This window comes from Pollicipes pollicipes, unplaced genomic scaffold (genome assembly GCF_011947565.3).
Source record: "Pollicipes pollicipes isolate AB1234 unplaced genomic scaffold, Ppol_2.1 Scaffold_4881;HRSCAF=5763_pilon_pilon_pilon, whole genome shotgun sequence".
NCBI classification, from domain to species: domain Eukaryota; kingdom Metazoa; phylum Arthropoda; class Thecostraca; order Pollicipedomorpha; family Pollicipedidae; genus Pollicipes; species Pollicipes pollicipes.
Genome location: NW_023596576.1, coordinates 12,670,104 through 12,687,614, shown reverse-complemented (window position 1 = coordinate 12,687,614; position 17,511 = coordinate 12,670,104). Strand labels below are relative to the sequence as shown.

Below are 17,511 nucleotides of genomic sequence, written 5' to 3'. Positions count from 1 at the left end.
CATTCTTCTTGTAATCAAACCATGCAGACGAGGGTGCATCCTGAGGGTGGGTCGGGAAAGGCATGGGGCCATGCCACCCACCCGTTGGGCCACTCTTGCGCCACCCTCTTGGGTCACATCAAACTTGCCTCCAAAACCACGTAACCCTTATTTCCAGGAGGCACCAAATTCCAGGGACACCGCAAAGGGTTCCAAATTCTCATTTTCGGGAAATTCTAAATTATGGGGGCACTTCTATACCCGTACCTTGTCCGTTTGACAAATTCCTGGGTCGGCCCATTCCGCAAAGGAGCACAATAACCATTATTTCCATCACCATAATCTTCATTTTCAAGAAACCCTTAATCCCGGAAAGACACCACGAAGTGCTGCAAACCTTCATTCTTAAGAGGCACAACAATATTGTGTTTCCACCCCCGAACGACAGCCTGGGACAGTTCCGTGAGCAAGGTGTACTAAAATCTTTATTTCGAGACACCGTGACCCCGTTTTCAAGACGAGCTTCTGTGCATTTCACCGTGACAAAAGTTCCGATCGGTCCGTTCTTTGACGTTTGGAAAGCGGTACCAAATTTGTTCTTTTTCGGGAGCCATGACCTTAGTTTTCCTGCGACGCTGACACTAAGAGTGCCTCAAAGAGTTCTAAGACACTTGTAGATAGACAGATATCTGCACATAGACAATAAATTTCAGGGGAAAGCAATACCTGTGGCGTTCCATTGGCCAAATCATGCATGAACTCATTCGGCTAAACGGCACCAGACCCTTCATTTCGCAGCACCAAAGCTTTTATTTACTGTAGGTATCAAGTCAAAGTGGGACATTGAAAGGGTCCCGAAACCTGCATTTTAAGGGATACTGCAATATCTTTGCTTTGCATGCAGACCAAATCCTGGATAGACGTTTTCCGTAAAGAGGCAACACAAAACATTCATTGCGAAGTGCCATAAGCACCCACAAGTAAGTGAGTGTTTATGAACTTACTTGCCCACTTGGGCAAGTAAGAAGCCCAAAGTCGATCTTGGGCACACTTGCTGAACAGGGCGGGACCTCGAGTGTCAAAAGGCCTCTTGTGTTGGTCAGTACCCTCTGGCAATGACAGGAGACATGCGAAACGATGGTGCAACGATTTTCACTCAATGAAACGGAGACCTGCACCAGCCAGAGGTCACTGGACCGAATGAGGCCCCCCGCACCGTTTTAGCCAGGAGACAGGGGTCAACAGGCCGAATTGGTGTCTCGGCACAAATTAGGCCCTGTATGCCCTGTGCTGGTAAGAGATCATTTTGCATCAGTGACGTGTCCTGTATCGCCTCCGGGTCCACCAGGGCACCCCGTCCCACATCACCAGAATAGCAATGGCTGGTTCCCCGGGTTGGGGCGCAAGGACCCTGCAGTTCTTGACCAGCACAACTCATCTATGCGCTTTCGGGAGTAAATTCTCAGAACGGAATGAGTGGCTACAGTATCACAAGCAACCGAGATAACGCAATCACGCCACGAGTCCGTGGTGCTGTACATACTAAAACAACATGAAAATACGTAGGCCATCGTGTGTGAAATGCATACGTACCACACATTGCGCATTTTGTCTAGTGAGCAACACAAGATATGCTTCTTTTGCAAGCTGCTATCATGTTATGCCACAACTATCTTTTAGTTTGAAAACAAGACGATTGTACACGCGGGGAGGGGAGGTATACCTAATATCCTTGTTTTTGATATTTAAAGCTCATATCGTTTATGCATCTGTCTTGTCACATTCCTCAATTAGAATGTAAGAAATTGCCGTCCTCCCTTAAGACACTCGAAGATGCAATACGAGTGTTGAATACTTCACATTCAACTTTTTTTATTAATGATGCAAAACAGTTATTAAAATTCCACGGAACCGACCGTATGTTTTTCTTCAAGAAAGAATATCGCGTCAAAGGCTTATAACTCTTGACAGCTTCGCCACTTTCTGCTCCTAGGACTAACATTTCAATATTCACGTTATGACATGTCACTCGAGTGGTATTATGAGTTAGACAATGCGTAAAAGTTACTGTTTTTGTGTTTAGCAGTTCACTGAGGGGTTTGATTTCCCGCGGTGTCCGCCCTTTCCGCCAGGATGAAAGGCAGGCGTCGCCATAGTCTCAGAATTATCGTAAAGTCACAATGGCGCACGAACATTCACTGCTAGGTTCTACTTCAAAGAACTGACAGGCCACCGGGACGCAGGTTCCACGTAATGAAGGCCAAGCAAATATTTGGGGGGGGGGGCATGCCCGCCTCCTCCCCCCAAAGAGCTGCAAGTTCTCACCCTTGGTTCAGTGCATGTTTCGGACCCGAATCACGTTTTGTGCTAGATAATACAGGCATTTGGACAGCGGTACGGGTTATGACGGAACGACGACTGGGAATCGAATAAGATTAAGATTAGATTAAGATTAAGATTAAGAAAAGAGTTATAACCGACCATGTCATTGGAAGCAAAGACCTAATCATGGACAAATATGCAAGAACGCCACGAGAAAGGACCAGAACACGAACTCATGACGATATTTGGTTCCGCAAACACGCTCCAGTAGCAATCGCCGCCTCTCGGCAACTCGAAGAACCACAAGTGAGTCAGCCCGTCCGCTACAGTGACGATTCTGACACGGTTAGTCTGGCAGCGAATCGACAAGAGCAAAATATTTACTAAAAAGTGAACTTATTTTACATGTTTACAAACTTTGCATAGCTGCGAGCAATCGGAAAGGGGAGCTGTTGGTATAAAAGATGAAATATACGTTGTTCGGTCGCTGAGATATGGTGGGTCAGTCAAGCGGTAGCCTTGGATCTCAGCGAGGGCAATTTCTAGGGAATCAGTCAATCTGAATAGTTTGATCGTTCATTCTGCTTTTTCTCGAGACCTTGCTGTATAAAGTAGATATTGGTGCTTATTTTAATCTTTAGTTGCAGGGGCCGTAGCAGACATCTTCCATGGACTTTTAAAGGGTTTAAGTAGGCTACTGACCTCAAATGACCCAGATCAGCAATTTGTTGATAAAAACATGCCTCCTAACGTAATCCTTCACTTTTATTCAAATGCAGAAATCATTACTATCTCAAAAAACTCTGGCAGCCACGACCACCCAAAGATCATAAAAGGTAACCAACCTTAAATAAACCCCAGTGATTTTTCGCTCAACAACTATTAGTAGCAGGATAACAGGTACAACAAGGCGCTTGCACGAGGAGGTCGTGGGGTACTTTGGACAACAACCTGTTGACCTTATTGACCCGAAGGTCGCGATCTAGGAGCATCAAGTTTTGACACAAGTGGGCTCACATACAGACCAACCTGTCTTGTGTTTGGTGCCACCAGCTCTTTTAGATTTTGGGATCTCAGAGGCGGCCCAGTTTGACCCCCACCCCACCCCACCCGAGTGGAGTGGGTATTTATCCCGCCACCCAGGCGCGTGTTGACATTTGAGAGCGCATACAACATTACAAGTGAGCTTATTTCATCATACCTGAAGCTTGCCTTAATATTTAATAATTAAGAACATTCCCTTTAAAGAGGGTATGGCTGTAAACTGCGCTGAATGATCTTCAAAATGGCTATCCAGTTCAAAACCCCCGTATAAATGTGGAACGCCCAAGTTAACACTCATGGACCGCTCGGGCATACTACCCGAGCAACGCTGTTCCACGAAACCCAGGTCATCAAATGCATAGCATTTAGCTGCGGCTCCCGCTTGTTTCGTTGCACGAAGACCTGTCGTCGGTATGGCACTCCTCCAGGCGCAGAATCGGATCAGCGTGGATTCAGGTCTTGCATCATCGGGAACGTTAGACGAGTCGTCCGTACAAGCTTCACGGCAGGCCGTGTCGCCGTGTATGCTGTATATCTGACAGAATAATGCACATACAGACAGGTAGACAAACATACGTTTGTGATTTAGTTGATGAAATCGCGCTTATCTTATCAAGATAGGACCAGCTGTTCTCGAAATCTCTGATAGTAATGGGACAAATATGCATTACTAGAGAGCGTGAGTCTGACAGCTCACAGGAAAAAAGCTGATGCAGAATATCAACAATTTTGGAACCAGCCTAGCTTTGAAATGGTAAGTCAAGAAGTTAATGCAATCTGTTGAACAACGCGGCGCAGTGGATTGAACTACCAATAGTGCGGTAATGCGCGGCAGGGAAATGCGTGGTTTCATTAGGGGCGACTGAAGCAAGCGCACAGGCGTGGGATGAACAGAGTCTTGCCATTTCTCCAGACAAACAAACGCTTTTGTATTAATACGGATGCTCCGCACGGTCCGCCGTATGGAGTCGTTGCGTCGCACAGAGGAGAGGCACGCTTGTTTGAGTATTATTCAGTTTGAGTAAAAGGCGAACACAGGTCTGTGTATTCCCGGCACTTTCCGCACATGGTATTACCACACGTTTCCATTATGTCCGCGTTCATCTGCAGGGCAGTGTGACTTACTTAAGGACAAAACTGCTTATTGCTGGACAGACCCTCGTCATACATCAGACTGGACTTTTCACACTTTGAGATCTTTGTACAGATCACAGCGTAAACGCTCGACGCTCCATTGAGCGCCTCCTGCTGCCTTCCAGTCTTAAGAGCCGCTGGCTTGTCTGTGGAGGGCTTCGGTGACCTGGGAGGTAGCCTGGCCGTGGCGCGACCTGATGTGGCGCTCGAGGTCACGCCGCCTCACCAGCACCTTCCCACACCTGTCGCACCTGGGGGGGGACGGCAGTCAGTCAGGCTGGGGCCGCTCGGCCGGCCGCCGCCAGCCGCTACAGACGGGCGACACTCGGGCGCTGTTGTGAGGAGCACCCTACAGCACCAGGTATGTCGGAGCCAGGTGACGCGCCGGCCCGCTGATCGACTGGGGCTGCTCGGCCGGCCGCCGCCAGCCGCTACAGACGGGCAACACTCGGGCGCTGTTGTGAGGAGTACCCTACAGCACCAGGTATGCCGGAGCCAGGTGACGTGCCGGCCCGCTGATCGGCTGGGGCTGACGCTACACGGACGGAATCAGTCCCAGCTCCTCAGGCCACTGGCGGGGCTTTAAGATAAGCAGCGTAAGACAGTATCATCAGCTTTATCCCCCGGAGAAAACCAGGAGAATGGAAATATAATTGGGTTGCTGTTTCAGCAACATGCATTCATTGAAACAATAGCAGAAGTTTCTTCTGCTATTGTTTCGAGAAAGGCATGGTGAAGAAAGGCATATATTTTGCATGGGGGGGGGGGAGCTGTGTCGGAGCCAGGGTTTCACCCTGGCAGTAGTCTAATGAAAGACGGGGCCCTTTCCGTCAAGGTTTAAGTGGCTTCGTCGATACAGGGTTCCCGTCTTTTTTTACTCACTCGTATCACTAATGTATCGTCACTCCTTATGTCCTAAAAACCCTGATGCTTTAAAATATCTGGTGTATCGAAACGCCTGATGCTTCCCGACCATTCATCAAAACATAATGTCTCATGACACCTTATGCGTCACTAACGCCTAATGCTTCAAAGCTCTTGCTGTACCATAATGCCTGATTTATAGCAATGTGACACGAAATGCTTCATAACACGTAAACTTTGATATCACCTAATGTCTGAAACGCCTCACAGACCACAACCTTTTAATTCATCAGCACAGGCAATGAACGAGGGTCCTAACCCCTAATACCCGTAACCCCTAATGTATCACGAATCCTAACGCTTCACGACTCCTAATGCACCATAGCGCCTAGTGCACCATAACCCCTAATGTTCTCCATGCCTGATATCAGCCGACTGCGCTGGGCGCGCCGCATGTGATTTTGGCCGGCCGGTGGCGTCAAACGTGCAGTCTTCCGAAGTCTACCGAAGCACCACGCCGGTGCGTAAGAGCGCCGCCATCTTGGAGCGGTGCCAAACTGCCTGCGGCCTTCTCTAGAACAAGTTGATAGCCAACTTTGATAGCATTTTCTACCCATCAGGGTCGTTGTCTGTAAAGTAAAAATCAAGCATCGCCTCATTCCACAATGTCTCAAAACTTAATTGATGAGCATCAGCGGTCACGACCCCAAGTACAAGAACTATTAGCAGTCGCGCGAAATGTGACACCTTAGGTGTGGGATGCATTACTGGTTAGAAACATTAAGGATTGCGACACATAATCAGTGCATCGGCGGTCTGCTTTTGGTGCTTTATAATTAGTGTCGAAGTCACGCTAAAACTAATGGAGTCGCGCGAAAACTGCCCAAAAGTGCTGGCCTGCGGTCCCAGGGGGCCCACCACCTTTAGAAGGGGGTGGGGAAATGACTCGAAAAGCTACCCCTTCGCGATACCCCTCTGTCCAGTGGTGGGGCGGGAGCATTGACGAAGCTAAACCAAAACGCAACAAGGAGAAGTCTTGTTTAAGTTATGTCAAAATGTTACAGCCAGATAGCGTTGACCTCCTTCTATGGCAAGCAAAACGCCTGTCATTGTTTTGTTCCTGTGCACAATAAATGTCGTTCGTTCAAGTGGGGCTCAAAAGAACGCTACTTTTGGGGATATTACGCTTAGCGGAGCGCAACAAACGGGGGGGGGGGGGGGATTTTCCGCCAGCGCAACAGGAGCTTAGCCATGGGGAACAAATTTGAAAATAGCACAAAAAGTGTCAGGCACTTTATAGACGGACGGCTGACGGCGGCGTGGCCTGCCGCAGCGAGCTACTGGCACGTACCGGTACGGCGTCTCGCCGTCTGCGTGCAGCCGCACGTGCTTGTTGAGGTTGCTGGGGTCGCCGAACGGGCGGGCGCAGACGCGGCAGTGCAGCGGCTTGTAGCCGGTGTGCGTGCGTATGTGGATTTTGAGGCCGTACTTGCGTGAGTACAGCTTGCCGCAGTACAGGCAGACGTGACCCTTGCTGGAGCGGCCCATGCTGGAGACGAGCGACTCCACCTCGGCGCAGACGCGCGCGGTGCTAGACGGCGGCTGGTGTGGCGCGGCGGCGGCGGCGGCGGCGCCGGACCGCAGCGGCGGCCAGGGCAGCCGGCCGGCGCGGCAGCGGGCCGCCAGGTGCAGCTTCAGCGGGTTCGGCTGCTGGAACAGCTGACCGCACAGGTGGCAGCCGTACCGTCCGCCGCCTGCCGGGGGGCGGACGGCACGCTGAGGTCACGGACGGCACGCTGGGGTCACGGACAGACGGCACGCTGGGGTCACGGCCGGCACGCTTGGGTCGCAGACAGACGGCACGCTGGGGTCACAGGCGGCACCCTGGGGTCACGGACAGACGGCACGCTGGAGTCACGGCCGGCACGCTGGGGTCACAGACGAACGACACGCTGGGGTGACAGACGGCACGCTGGGTGACAGCCGGCACACTGGGGTGACAGACGGCACGCCGGGGTCACAGACGGTACGCTGGGGTCACGGACAGACGGCACGCTAGGTCACAGACGAAAGACACGCTGGAGTTACAGGCGGCACGCTTGGGTCATGGACAGACGGCATGCTTGGGTCACGGACAAACGGCACGCTGGGATGACAGACGGCACATTGGGGTCACAGAGGACGGCACGCTGGGGTCACAGGCAGCTAGCACATGCTGCTGGGGTTCCTCGTGAATTTCGGTGGCATGTGTAAATCACAGAGAAGCCCAGGTTTCTCACAATTCTATGCAGAGGGGTCGATGACCACGAAACTGACTCCAATCAAATCAAACGAGTGGATGTAATCGATACACGAGCAGTTCGCATGTACATTGACGACTTCGAGGAATGCGCTATGCGAGGCATAATTCAACGTGCCTGAAACTTTTAAATTCATTCCTCCATCAGGATATTTCAAATGATGATTTCCCTCTGAATCAAACAACGCGACTCAATTAACACCAGCCTTGCATATTCTTACCCATTATTTGAAGCACTGACTTGTGCAAATACACGTAAGGAGTGCCATAACCACTGGCATGGGAATGGTAAGCCATGTGCTAGCAACCCGTTAAAAGGCCGGCACCAGGTGAACAACGCCGAGGCCGGTGCGCGGTAAACGCGAGCGACCGCCGTGCGTCGCCACCTCTGCGTGCCTACCCTGTATGTTGCGCAGACCGAGGAAGGGCACTGCCATCTGGTGGCTGAGCTCGGCATCAAACCAGACGGCGAGCTGCTCGCCGCTTCGGACCGACCGGGCTGTGACCAGCTCGAATTGGTCCGGACCGGCTCGGCGGCGGCGCACCGTCACGTTGTGGGCGTGGCAGTTGGTGGCCAGGCGCAGGCAGGCGAGCCAGCCGGGCGCGCCCGACAGGTCGTCGACGCCCACCTGCAGGCCGTCGGCGGGCAGGTCAGGCAGGCACACGGCTGCAGGGGTCATTCTATTGCCCAGCAAGTCAGCAAACTCGGGAACTCCGGCCAGCACCGAACTGGATCGACCTAGTACGAGGCCGGCTGCTTGACGGAATTAATCGGTCGAATCAGCGGACACTCAGTGACCAATCTGTTGTTTTCAAGTAGATTGGAATATGCCCGTTCTACTATGGGCCTAAAGCTCGACAGACCCAGTGCGGTACCTGCTTCGTTGGGTCGGGTTAGCACTCATCTGGGTTACCCCAACACTCAACTATGGGGTCACGCTACTGGTGATGAGACCGCTGCTGTACTGAGCCGTGTTTGAACAAGGCCAGTGAATACATGCATGGAGGATGGGTCAGATCCGCCCTCTTCAAACTGACACTCGACTGTTAAAATTTCTCCACCCATTGAGAGATCAGTTCGAGCATTTTATGACGCGTCGCATCAGCTCAAATGGGCTTCAGTTGTGATACTTCATTACCACAGCAATGGCTCAAAATGACTGCTGGGGGTGTAATGGTCCAGTGGTTAGCGCCTTGGGCTCCCACGTGGGGCCGAGTTCGATCCTGGTCGCGCAATGGCCCCTGAGCGCCATTACGGCCCATGCAGTCGCTGGCGCTCCATAAAAGAGCGCGCAAGGCTTTCGTGACTTCCAGACCCAGACTCAGGCATTCAGTGTGCGGACATAACTTGACCAGCGCGTCCTTGTGATGCAGACCAGCGGTGACTGGTGCACTGAGCCGACCGTCCTGCGTGTAGGATCCGCAATACAGCTCAACCACTGACGATCACTTGCTACACGGAGCTCCGATGTTCATGCCGACATCTTTGTGTTCTTGTTCCAGTTCTGTAACTTTTTGGATCCTGAACAAGGTTAGAGCTATCGTTGTCTTTTCAAGACTTTGAGACCTTAACAAAGATGTTCCTAAAACGCTAGACTGGATAGTATTAGTTTTTATTCTCATGCCAATTAAAAGAGCCAGTTTTTCACGCATTCACCACATCATGATTACCACACTCGTAACCACACTCTAGACGCTATCGGGTCCATTTCTATTTCCATACCACTCTGTGTGGTTAGATCACAAAGATAGTCTGTGCTGATGACATGCAAACACGATGCTCTTTTATGGCTTATTGAGGCTCATCCTCGGTAGGGTGATGAGTACTAAGCCCATCCACTTATTGTCCCAAAACGCCTGTGTGATGCAGGTGAGGCCGAAGCTCAGAGAATGTTTGTACGTCAAGGGTCTGTGACAATGAGTTGACTTGCTGGTGGTATGTCTGCAGCTAATTTGATTTCAAGTAACTCATCAGGACTTGTAGTATACTCAGCTATGCTTGGGAACAGCTATACATTCATATTTTTCACAGTTAATGTTCTCAATTTTGTATATGGTCTTTAACAACCTTGCCAAAAACTCACACATTAATTTTGATCCTTAATTGGTCAGACGTATGTAAAGGTCAGGTCAGATCTTCCCTGCGAGCCTTCCTTTCGTCGCCCTTCTCTGCTCGCCCCAACCCCGCCCCTGGCACGCTCCCAGCTCACACCTGTCCGGCGGCGAGCTCGCCGCGATACTCACCGATCTGTCCGGCCAGTCCTCGGCGGCGAAGTTGTGGGTGTCGCACCTGAGCGAGGTGACGTCACCGGCAGACAGCGGCGGTGACGTCACGCCCTCGGGGATGGACCGGACGGCGACGACGCCGGCCGCCGGCTGGCCGCGCGCCGGGCCGGCCGACGGGCCAAACAGCGACGCCGCCGGCAGCGACAGGTACACAGCCGGCAGCATGGCGTCACAGGTCATCCCAAGGCCCGGCACGTGACCACGTGACTGCGCCACCGAGCCGACTGAGCGAGAGCGCCGCCGGCGGGCAGAGATTTATACGGTGGGCGGGCGGGCGGGCCCCGGTTGACATTACACTTGTTTGAGAACGGACCAGCTGACGCCACAATGCGAGCACAATCGGCCGACAGGGGGAGCCACCGCGTCTGTTTGCCGTGGCTAAACGGATCCACTTGTGCCCAGGCCGCCGAGCCGACCAGCTTTCAGCCCGGGGGCGCAGGACCGTCCAAAAACCGCGCGTGCCACGCACCTGTTGTGGCGTCGGTTCTTCCCATTTGTCACCATAGAGTTTAATTTAGCTTTCAATGACAGGCTATAGCAGCCCTGTCTCTGCCCCGGATCGTAAGTCCGTGCCTCATTCCGTGTTCAGCGGCCCCGCGGCGGAAATTCTAACAAGGAGTTTAGCATATGTAATTGTAAATTGCAGCTGTCATACTCAGTTGTTAGCTGCAATTGTTGTATGGTAGTATGACTGTACGGCCATACTGCCAGACAGCTACACGTGCTCGCATCAGAGCTGAAGCGTAACTCCGATTTCTGCTGCAGAGCAGCTTGTAGTTGGTGAAGGTGGGCCTCGTCTCCGACATGAGCGAGCTTGTCAGCGACATAGCGGCAGTATAGCTGTGGCTAGGGATCCTGATTTTTGAGGACACGGTTTTCCAGCCAGCCAACGCACAGCTCTGCGAACCAGCATCCGAGGGGCGACTCCATTGCGACACTAAATCCTTGTCAGCAGAGTTTTCCGTATGAACAACTGATGGGTATCTCTAGGGTACAGCATCGCATCTTTGTTACTTCGAAACATCGCGATGGTTTCAGTGGTTGCAAAGAAGAGTGATGACGGAGCCCAGTTCAGTACAGCCTAGATTGCTTCCTCAACAGGTGCATTTGCGAAGAGGCTTTCTACACATATTCAACCATTTCATTACGGCGGGATAGCCTGCGTCTGAAGCTCATCATAAGGTCCGAAGTCATGGCCCCACGAGGCCTCGAAGGGGCCCATGACCGGCCGAACAGACGCAGTTTTGTTAATGCGTAGCGCAGGAAGTAAGAACAGCCGCAAGCATAAGTGAAGTCCCCATCAGCATAAAAAAATAATGCATCGCTGTTGGAGGAGACGGTGCTTGGGGGAGATATTAGGACTCACTGTGCTGTCCAGATGCCCTACGCTGCTGCCGGTGGTCCTATGCGGCCACTTACCCGATCAATTCGATCGCTAAGAAATCTTCCACACTGCCCTTGAGTTCCCTGCATTTGCTCGGAGGCCTCCACGTACTATCAGCGCCCTATATGCTAACCTCCGACGCACTCTTGGTCGATCGGTGGTCCTAAATAAATTCATGGGATTCTTCTCCTTCGCCCAAAAGGCTCTACACGCTGTTACCGGGGGCCCCATATGTCAGGCTGTCGGGGTACTGTCGGTTACTTAGGGACCCTTCACATTGGTCTCGGGTTCTCTCCGCTTGCTCGGAGGACCCTGCGGTGTTTCTGGGCCCATACAAGTCAACATGCCGAGATACTCGATGCCCAGTGGCTCTCTAAAGCTGTCTAGGGCTCCATTTCATTTCCATTTCATCCCTTTCGCGGGGGACCCTACGCTCTTGATGGGGCCCGTTCTGTTAACACATGTCAAATTGATCCCCGAAAGTTTTTCCAGAATGGTTTCCGAACGACACAGCGTAGCCGCGCCAAATTTTGCATAACTATGGACAATTAAATAGCAGATCGTTTGGTATCAACAATTTAGATGCACCTTCTAAGATCACTGACCTATGGTAGGTTAGAATCAGGCCATGGATTCAAAGTCACTTTCCAGGGAATCGTCCAATCTGATTGAACAACGGGGCGCTAGACGGGTTCATACATCTCTGAGGTACTTTTCTAGGCAGCAGGACAATCGAATGACCAAATTCTATTGATCTAAGGTCAGGTATAAAGGTCAGATCCAAGTCAAAACCACCCTGCTTTGCTATCCTAGGACTTGCTGTATGGAGCAGTTTCTGGTGTTCATTTCGAAATTATTGATGACAGGAACCGCGTTATACATCTTTCATGGACTTCTTAACGGTCTGAATAATTCACCGACCCTAAATAAAAAAACAGTCGCTAAAACATGCCACGCCAACATTTTGTTTTTAGGAACATGCTGCCTGGTGCAATCTTGTTTGTAATGGTGTTTCGACAGCTCGTATGTATAGGCCTGGCTCAATCTGTTACTCAATTTGTGGCAGCCATTACACTTATGCATTACGTTCTTGAAACATTTTGAAAGTTAGGATACTTTGTACTCCTTTATTACAGTAAAAAACAAAAGTTCTACATAAGCAACTAGCTGTCCACTGATCACATCAACTAGCCGGCTAGCCGTAACCAACCCCGGAATCAACTGTAGTGCTTGATTTTAATGGTATTTAGCAGACAACTCGATCTCAGTCGACATAGAATTTATGCCATATATTCTCCGAAATACTTGGCATTAAAATGTCAGGATTCGCTATTATCTGGAGCAAATGAACGCGCTCGATGTATGTACATAAGTACCTCGCCTGGTGTTCTAGGGCTGTGTGTAGTAAGATGGTTTTCCATATAAAAAGTAGCATACATAAGAACTTTAAAATGTGCTGGCCAAAATCCGCTCATTTTTTGGAGAGGGCCTCACACTCCAGGGCACCACAATGCCGTTCCCCCTCCCTTGAAAAATATTGGACCCGCCTTTACTTTAGAGCGATGAGTAGCTCTCATATGACAGTTCTGGTCCCGCGTATATGAGAATCCGCAACTACGCTGTTAACTTTTAAGTCAGGCGACCACTCTGATCTGACCACTCTGATCACTCTGATCCGGGCACCTACGGGACCCCGTCGGTTTTGCCAACACTGCGAAGATTGCCAATGACCCGTTTGTCAACCGAGCTCGGGGTGCCTTGACAAAAGAATCCATTATATGCCCGTGCAGTAATGCTTTCACCTTGGGCATCACACAGTGCTCGCTGTGCTGGGCGCAGCTATCCACGTGACCGGCCAGCTAGACGTGAGACCATTAGCGCCATTAGCCGCCGTGGAAACTTCAAGTGTATTTGATGGCGTCCCACATGCCTGTACCTGGAAAAGCTGGAGTGGTATGGCGCGGATAATCATGGATTGGCCGACTGGCTGTCTGAACGTTCCAAGGCTGTAAGGAGGGGTTCTCACCATTTGTCTGCAGCCCACGGCGTTGTGCAGGGCTCAGGCTTGGTGCCTGTCCTATCTTTAAAAACGAGTTGAGGCCAAATAGCAGTTACGGCAGTCATTTTATATGCGACAGATACCCAGTTTATCGACTCGGAATGTCGTAATGACCTTGAACACCTCAAAATACGTATAGAACACACAATGGTTGCTGACTTTATGTAAGTCAACCAAAATACTGACTTCTGACGAGAAATCATGCATCGTATATATACCGTCGCGCAGAATGACGACAGATATCAGTCTGTTAAAGCGATTGCGGGCCAGCCGCCAGTGCTAATGCCAACGTTCTAGGGGGGGGGGGGGGGGCGGCTCTCACATGGGAGCATCACATTACCAGGACAACAAGACGCTGTAACTGCGTTCTCATGGGTCTGTGCAAGCTGCGACACAGACTGCCTCGCGTGCTGCAGGCACTACTCATAGATTCCCTGGAATTCCCCTTGTAAAATAATGTCCGCGTGTTTGGAGGGCGGGGGGGGGGAGTATGTCTAGAAACTGAGGCCAAGAAGTCCTTGATTTTTCGAGGAGGATTGTATTGGGTTTGAAGCTATATGACCATGCGTTTTGCTCCCTGAGTCTCACTGGCAATCTGCAGACAAATGATAACAGATGCTGGCGTAACACGTGTAAACAAGCTCACCACATTAAGAACCGGACCTTCCGTTTGAAGAGATTTGCTCGTACTTTTCAGTCAGAAAACAAAACCTGCTGCTCAGTCTTCTACAGCGCTGCTTTTACAGCTTCCGCGATTGAGAGTGAGAATGGATCCGAACAGGACGACCTAAATGAATACTAAAGAACGATGAGCTTACCTTGTCATGTATTACCTTAAGGAAGCGGACTAAGTGATCGTTTCTTTTCGAGCACCCCAAAGTACCATGCGTTTTCCACCTTCTTTGGTTTCGTTAAACGTCTTATTGTTTTGCGCTATGATGCAGCTAAACATGCATTTGTCCAAAACTTGGCATGACATTTTGACGTATTTTCGACCTAAGGCGTTGTCAAGCTAGAAAGAAGTTAGGGCATTACATATATATAGTGGTATATATACGATGCACTTACTTCATCATTATTGTAACTGAGCAGGAAACTACATCCCCGGTTACAAATTTCCGGACTGCGGAGGAACCGCCGAGAAGCACGGGAAAGGCATTCAGAAGCGGAAGGGGTGAGCTCGCACTCTGAGGTTCACAGTGTGAGCGGCTTTTAGCTGGGGAGACTTGTGCACAGCGGGCTCGGATCGCCATTTCCATGACATAGCAGGTCCTGTGAAGTACCTACGTTCGTCGGCTGCCTGTGTTTTCGTGCTTATGCTCTCTTCAGGAGAGCGAGCACAGGCCTTCCACGATTTCGTGTCTCTCTGGGGCTGTGGGAGAGGGTCCGCACATTCTGAGATTTCTGAAGGGGGCATTCTCCACGTTCACCATGGTGTCGTCGCCCGTGAAAATGACTACCGGAAGCGATATTAGACTGAGCAACCTCATTTCCCCGAGTTGTGTTAAGTTGGTGCAAGTACTTGCATTACTTGCATTAGTTTATTTCCATTTTTAGGACCTCTACCACATTTTGGTCCGACAGCATCAACTCAGCAAAAAAACCCCATCCATGTATGGGGCTTCACACATCTTTGGACTTGGAGGAGCCTTGCTAGAGATGTCTAGCCAGGGGGGGAAGGAAGCCTTGAGATCATGTCTCCCGTCTTATAGTTGAGGCGAGTACCCTCTGGGCCCGAAGACCCCAGCACGTTTTGTCAGTGTAAGATCCCGGAGGACGTTTGAAGTGCCATACATCGGCCCTCCAGTCACCAAAATGGGATTCCGAACCTAAAAATGTGCTTCGAATAGAAAACAGGCCCCGCAGCAGCGAAGTAGCCCCCCTTTGGTCAGAAGGCTCCCCATGGCCTGATTTCCCGCCCCGGAGCACCTGGCTGCCCACTACCCTCTATTCACCATTATTCGGCCGAAATTACTCACCTCGTGAAAATGCAAACAACTATATTCACCGGCCTGTGGCATCTAATTCAATTTATATTGCACCACAGCCAGGTCTACATTGCCCCACAGCTAGTGCCTAAGTGGTAAACCACGCATTATTCACGAACTTGAAATACAGGTCTTTGAACTTTTCAGGCGATTGCAGATGGAACAGAGCACTGCCTCGTTTGTGGCTGGGCTGAAATTTTAAACGCCAGCTCATTAATTTCTCATCCAACATTTTCCGGTGTTGTCGTAGGATCCAGCATATTTGTAGAATGATGCGCTTTCTGGCATGTTTCTGGAGAATTGGCACCCAGAGTTTTTTTTCCATTTTACCCTTGGGTTCCTGGGATGTAGTACCTTTTTAATAGCTGCGTAAAGGGCCGGAATTCACCTGAAAGATTACGGTCCAGACGTTGCTTTACATTGTTCTGAATAGTTAGAGAATCCCAGGTCTATTTGTTGGAGATTATCGACAGTGGGATCGCTTCAGTGCCTGGGATACATTTTGGGCTCCACGCACATGTCTGCATCCACGTCAATCGCACACATCTTGCTGCCAGGTTGTTGCGCCCGCATGCTTAAGGTGGGCTTCTAGAAAACCGGAGGTGCGGGGCTCGGTTCCCGCGGCGACCGCCCTTCCCGCCAGGGTGGGAGGCAGTAGGCAGCCTCGTAGCCATGTAGCCTCCGCATCTGAGTGTGTCATAAAACCTCAGCGACCCACTTCACAGCCCGCGCTAGCCGTGTTTCTACATGTAATGACCGGCGTTAATGCCATGTTCTCTCTGTGAACCGCGTTGAGAGATGCTATTTCCTCGCCGCCCACCTCCCCCCCTCCGCGGGTCGCCATGCTGCTGGGACGATGGCACGGTAGGGGACGGCGACGTTAATAGTCTGACGTTTACTCAGAAATCGGATCGATGGGGCAACTGAACGGAGTACAGAAGCCGGCCTCGCACACACTCCAACAGTGTGCACGCTATCTGCGTATCCGTGGTCACCAACATAGCTTGGAACAGGCCATTACATGTTGAGGTCTGGTGATGGAAGGCCAGGGGCAAGCTACTAATCAAATCGTTCAAATCGTGGAGTTTTGAAGACCGCTTCCAGGAGGCAGTGGATATTCACGGAGTGATGGCGGCTCTGGAGAATTGTAACGGATAATGTCGCTTAGTGGCCGCCGGCACGCGACGCGTGACAGGCACAGCGCAGGGACGGAAGCCGGTATTCAGTGCGCATGAGAGGCGCGGCGGGGCAGGTGGTACCTTTGCGGAGGAAGAGTGCGATGGGCGGCTGGCGCGGGGTTGGGGAGGTAACGCTTTCGGGGAGGAACAGCGCGATGGGCAGCAGTCGCTCAGTGGGGGGAGGAGGAGGGGGAGGAGGTGGCGCCTATAGGAAGAGCGCGGCTGGCGGCAGGCGCGCGGTGAGAGGGGGGGGGGGGGAGGAGGTGACGCGCCTTGAGGGACGGGAGAGCGTGATGGTTAGTAGGCACGACATAGGGAGGAAGGGTGGCCCGTTCTGAGGAGGAAGAGTGCGGTGGCGAGGACGAGCGTGGTGCGCACCGGCCAGTGCTGCCTCCGGAGCGTCGCCACAACACCATATACACGGTGCGACGGCAAACAACGGAGTACTTCACTGATTGCTATTCAAGGCATATTTTCTTAATAATAAATCGGTTGCGTCAGATCAAGCTACAAAAATCACTTCCCCGCTAGAGGGCATGCGGCAGCACCGGGTCGCAATGATCTGATAGGCCACACCATCTTTTCAGAAGGCTGCCTGCGAAGCCCTGGCAGGTGGACGTGTGTGCTTTGACCGATCTGCAGCAGCAGCGCTAAATTGAATGAAACGTTCATCCGGCGATAACACGGCGCCACTGTGTCGTTCCAGCGATATCTGATTAGACTGTGACAAAGCGACTCGTAAGCAAAACATTTACCGGGCCCCGCCATATGTAAATGAGCCGACAGCGGCGGCCGGGCCTGGGAAATGAGCACGTGGTGGCTGACGGGACTCCAGTGATGGCCGCCTCCGACAAACCGCGCTGTCAGCCCCCCCCCCCCCCGACCCCCTACATCAGGAAGCACGCTCCTTCCCTTCCTCACTCACATGGGTCTCCGGTCAATTCAGCCCCTGCATCCGAGCGCAACACAGAAAA

At 51.5% G+C, this 17,511-nt stretch overlaps 1 protein-coding gene across 1 annotated transcript; it reads right to left on the bottom strand.

The window, feature by feature from the left end:
* Positions 1-4,407: 4,407 nt before the first annotated feature.
* On the bottom strand, positions 4,408-10,755 carry Prdm13 (PR/SET domain 13). The gene is made up of 6 exons (XM_037223115.1): positions 10,658-10,755; positions 9,887-9,932; positions 8,043-8,271; positions 7,024-7,097; positions 6,695-6,912; positions 4,408-4,730 (listed from the first exon to the last, which is right to left on the bottom strand). The coding sequence occupies exons 1-6, from the start codon at positions 10,753-10,755 to the stop codon at positions 4,607-4,609; spliced, it is 789 nt and encodes a 262-aa protein (XP_037079010.1). The 3' UTR covers positions 4,408-4,606.
* Positions 10,756-17,511: the final 6,756 nt, after the last annotated feature.

Coding starts and splice junctions, on each gene's coding strand:
- Prdm13 (XM_037223115.1), bottom strand. CDS start 10,755: ATGTCGCTGACAAGCTCGCTCATGTCGGAGACGAGGCCCACCTTCACC. Junction 7,098..8,042: donor CGGTCTGCGCAACATACAGG/GTAGGCACGCAG, acceptor GCCCCCCGGCAG/GCGGCGGACGGTACGGCTGC. Junction 6,913..7,023: donor CGCTGAAGCTGCACCTGGCG/GCCCGCTGCCGC, acceptor GTCTGCGCCGAG/GTGGAGTCGCTCGTCTCCAG.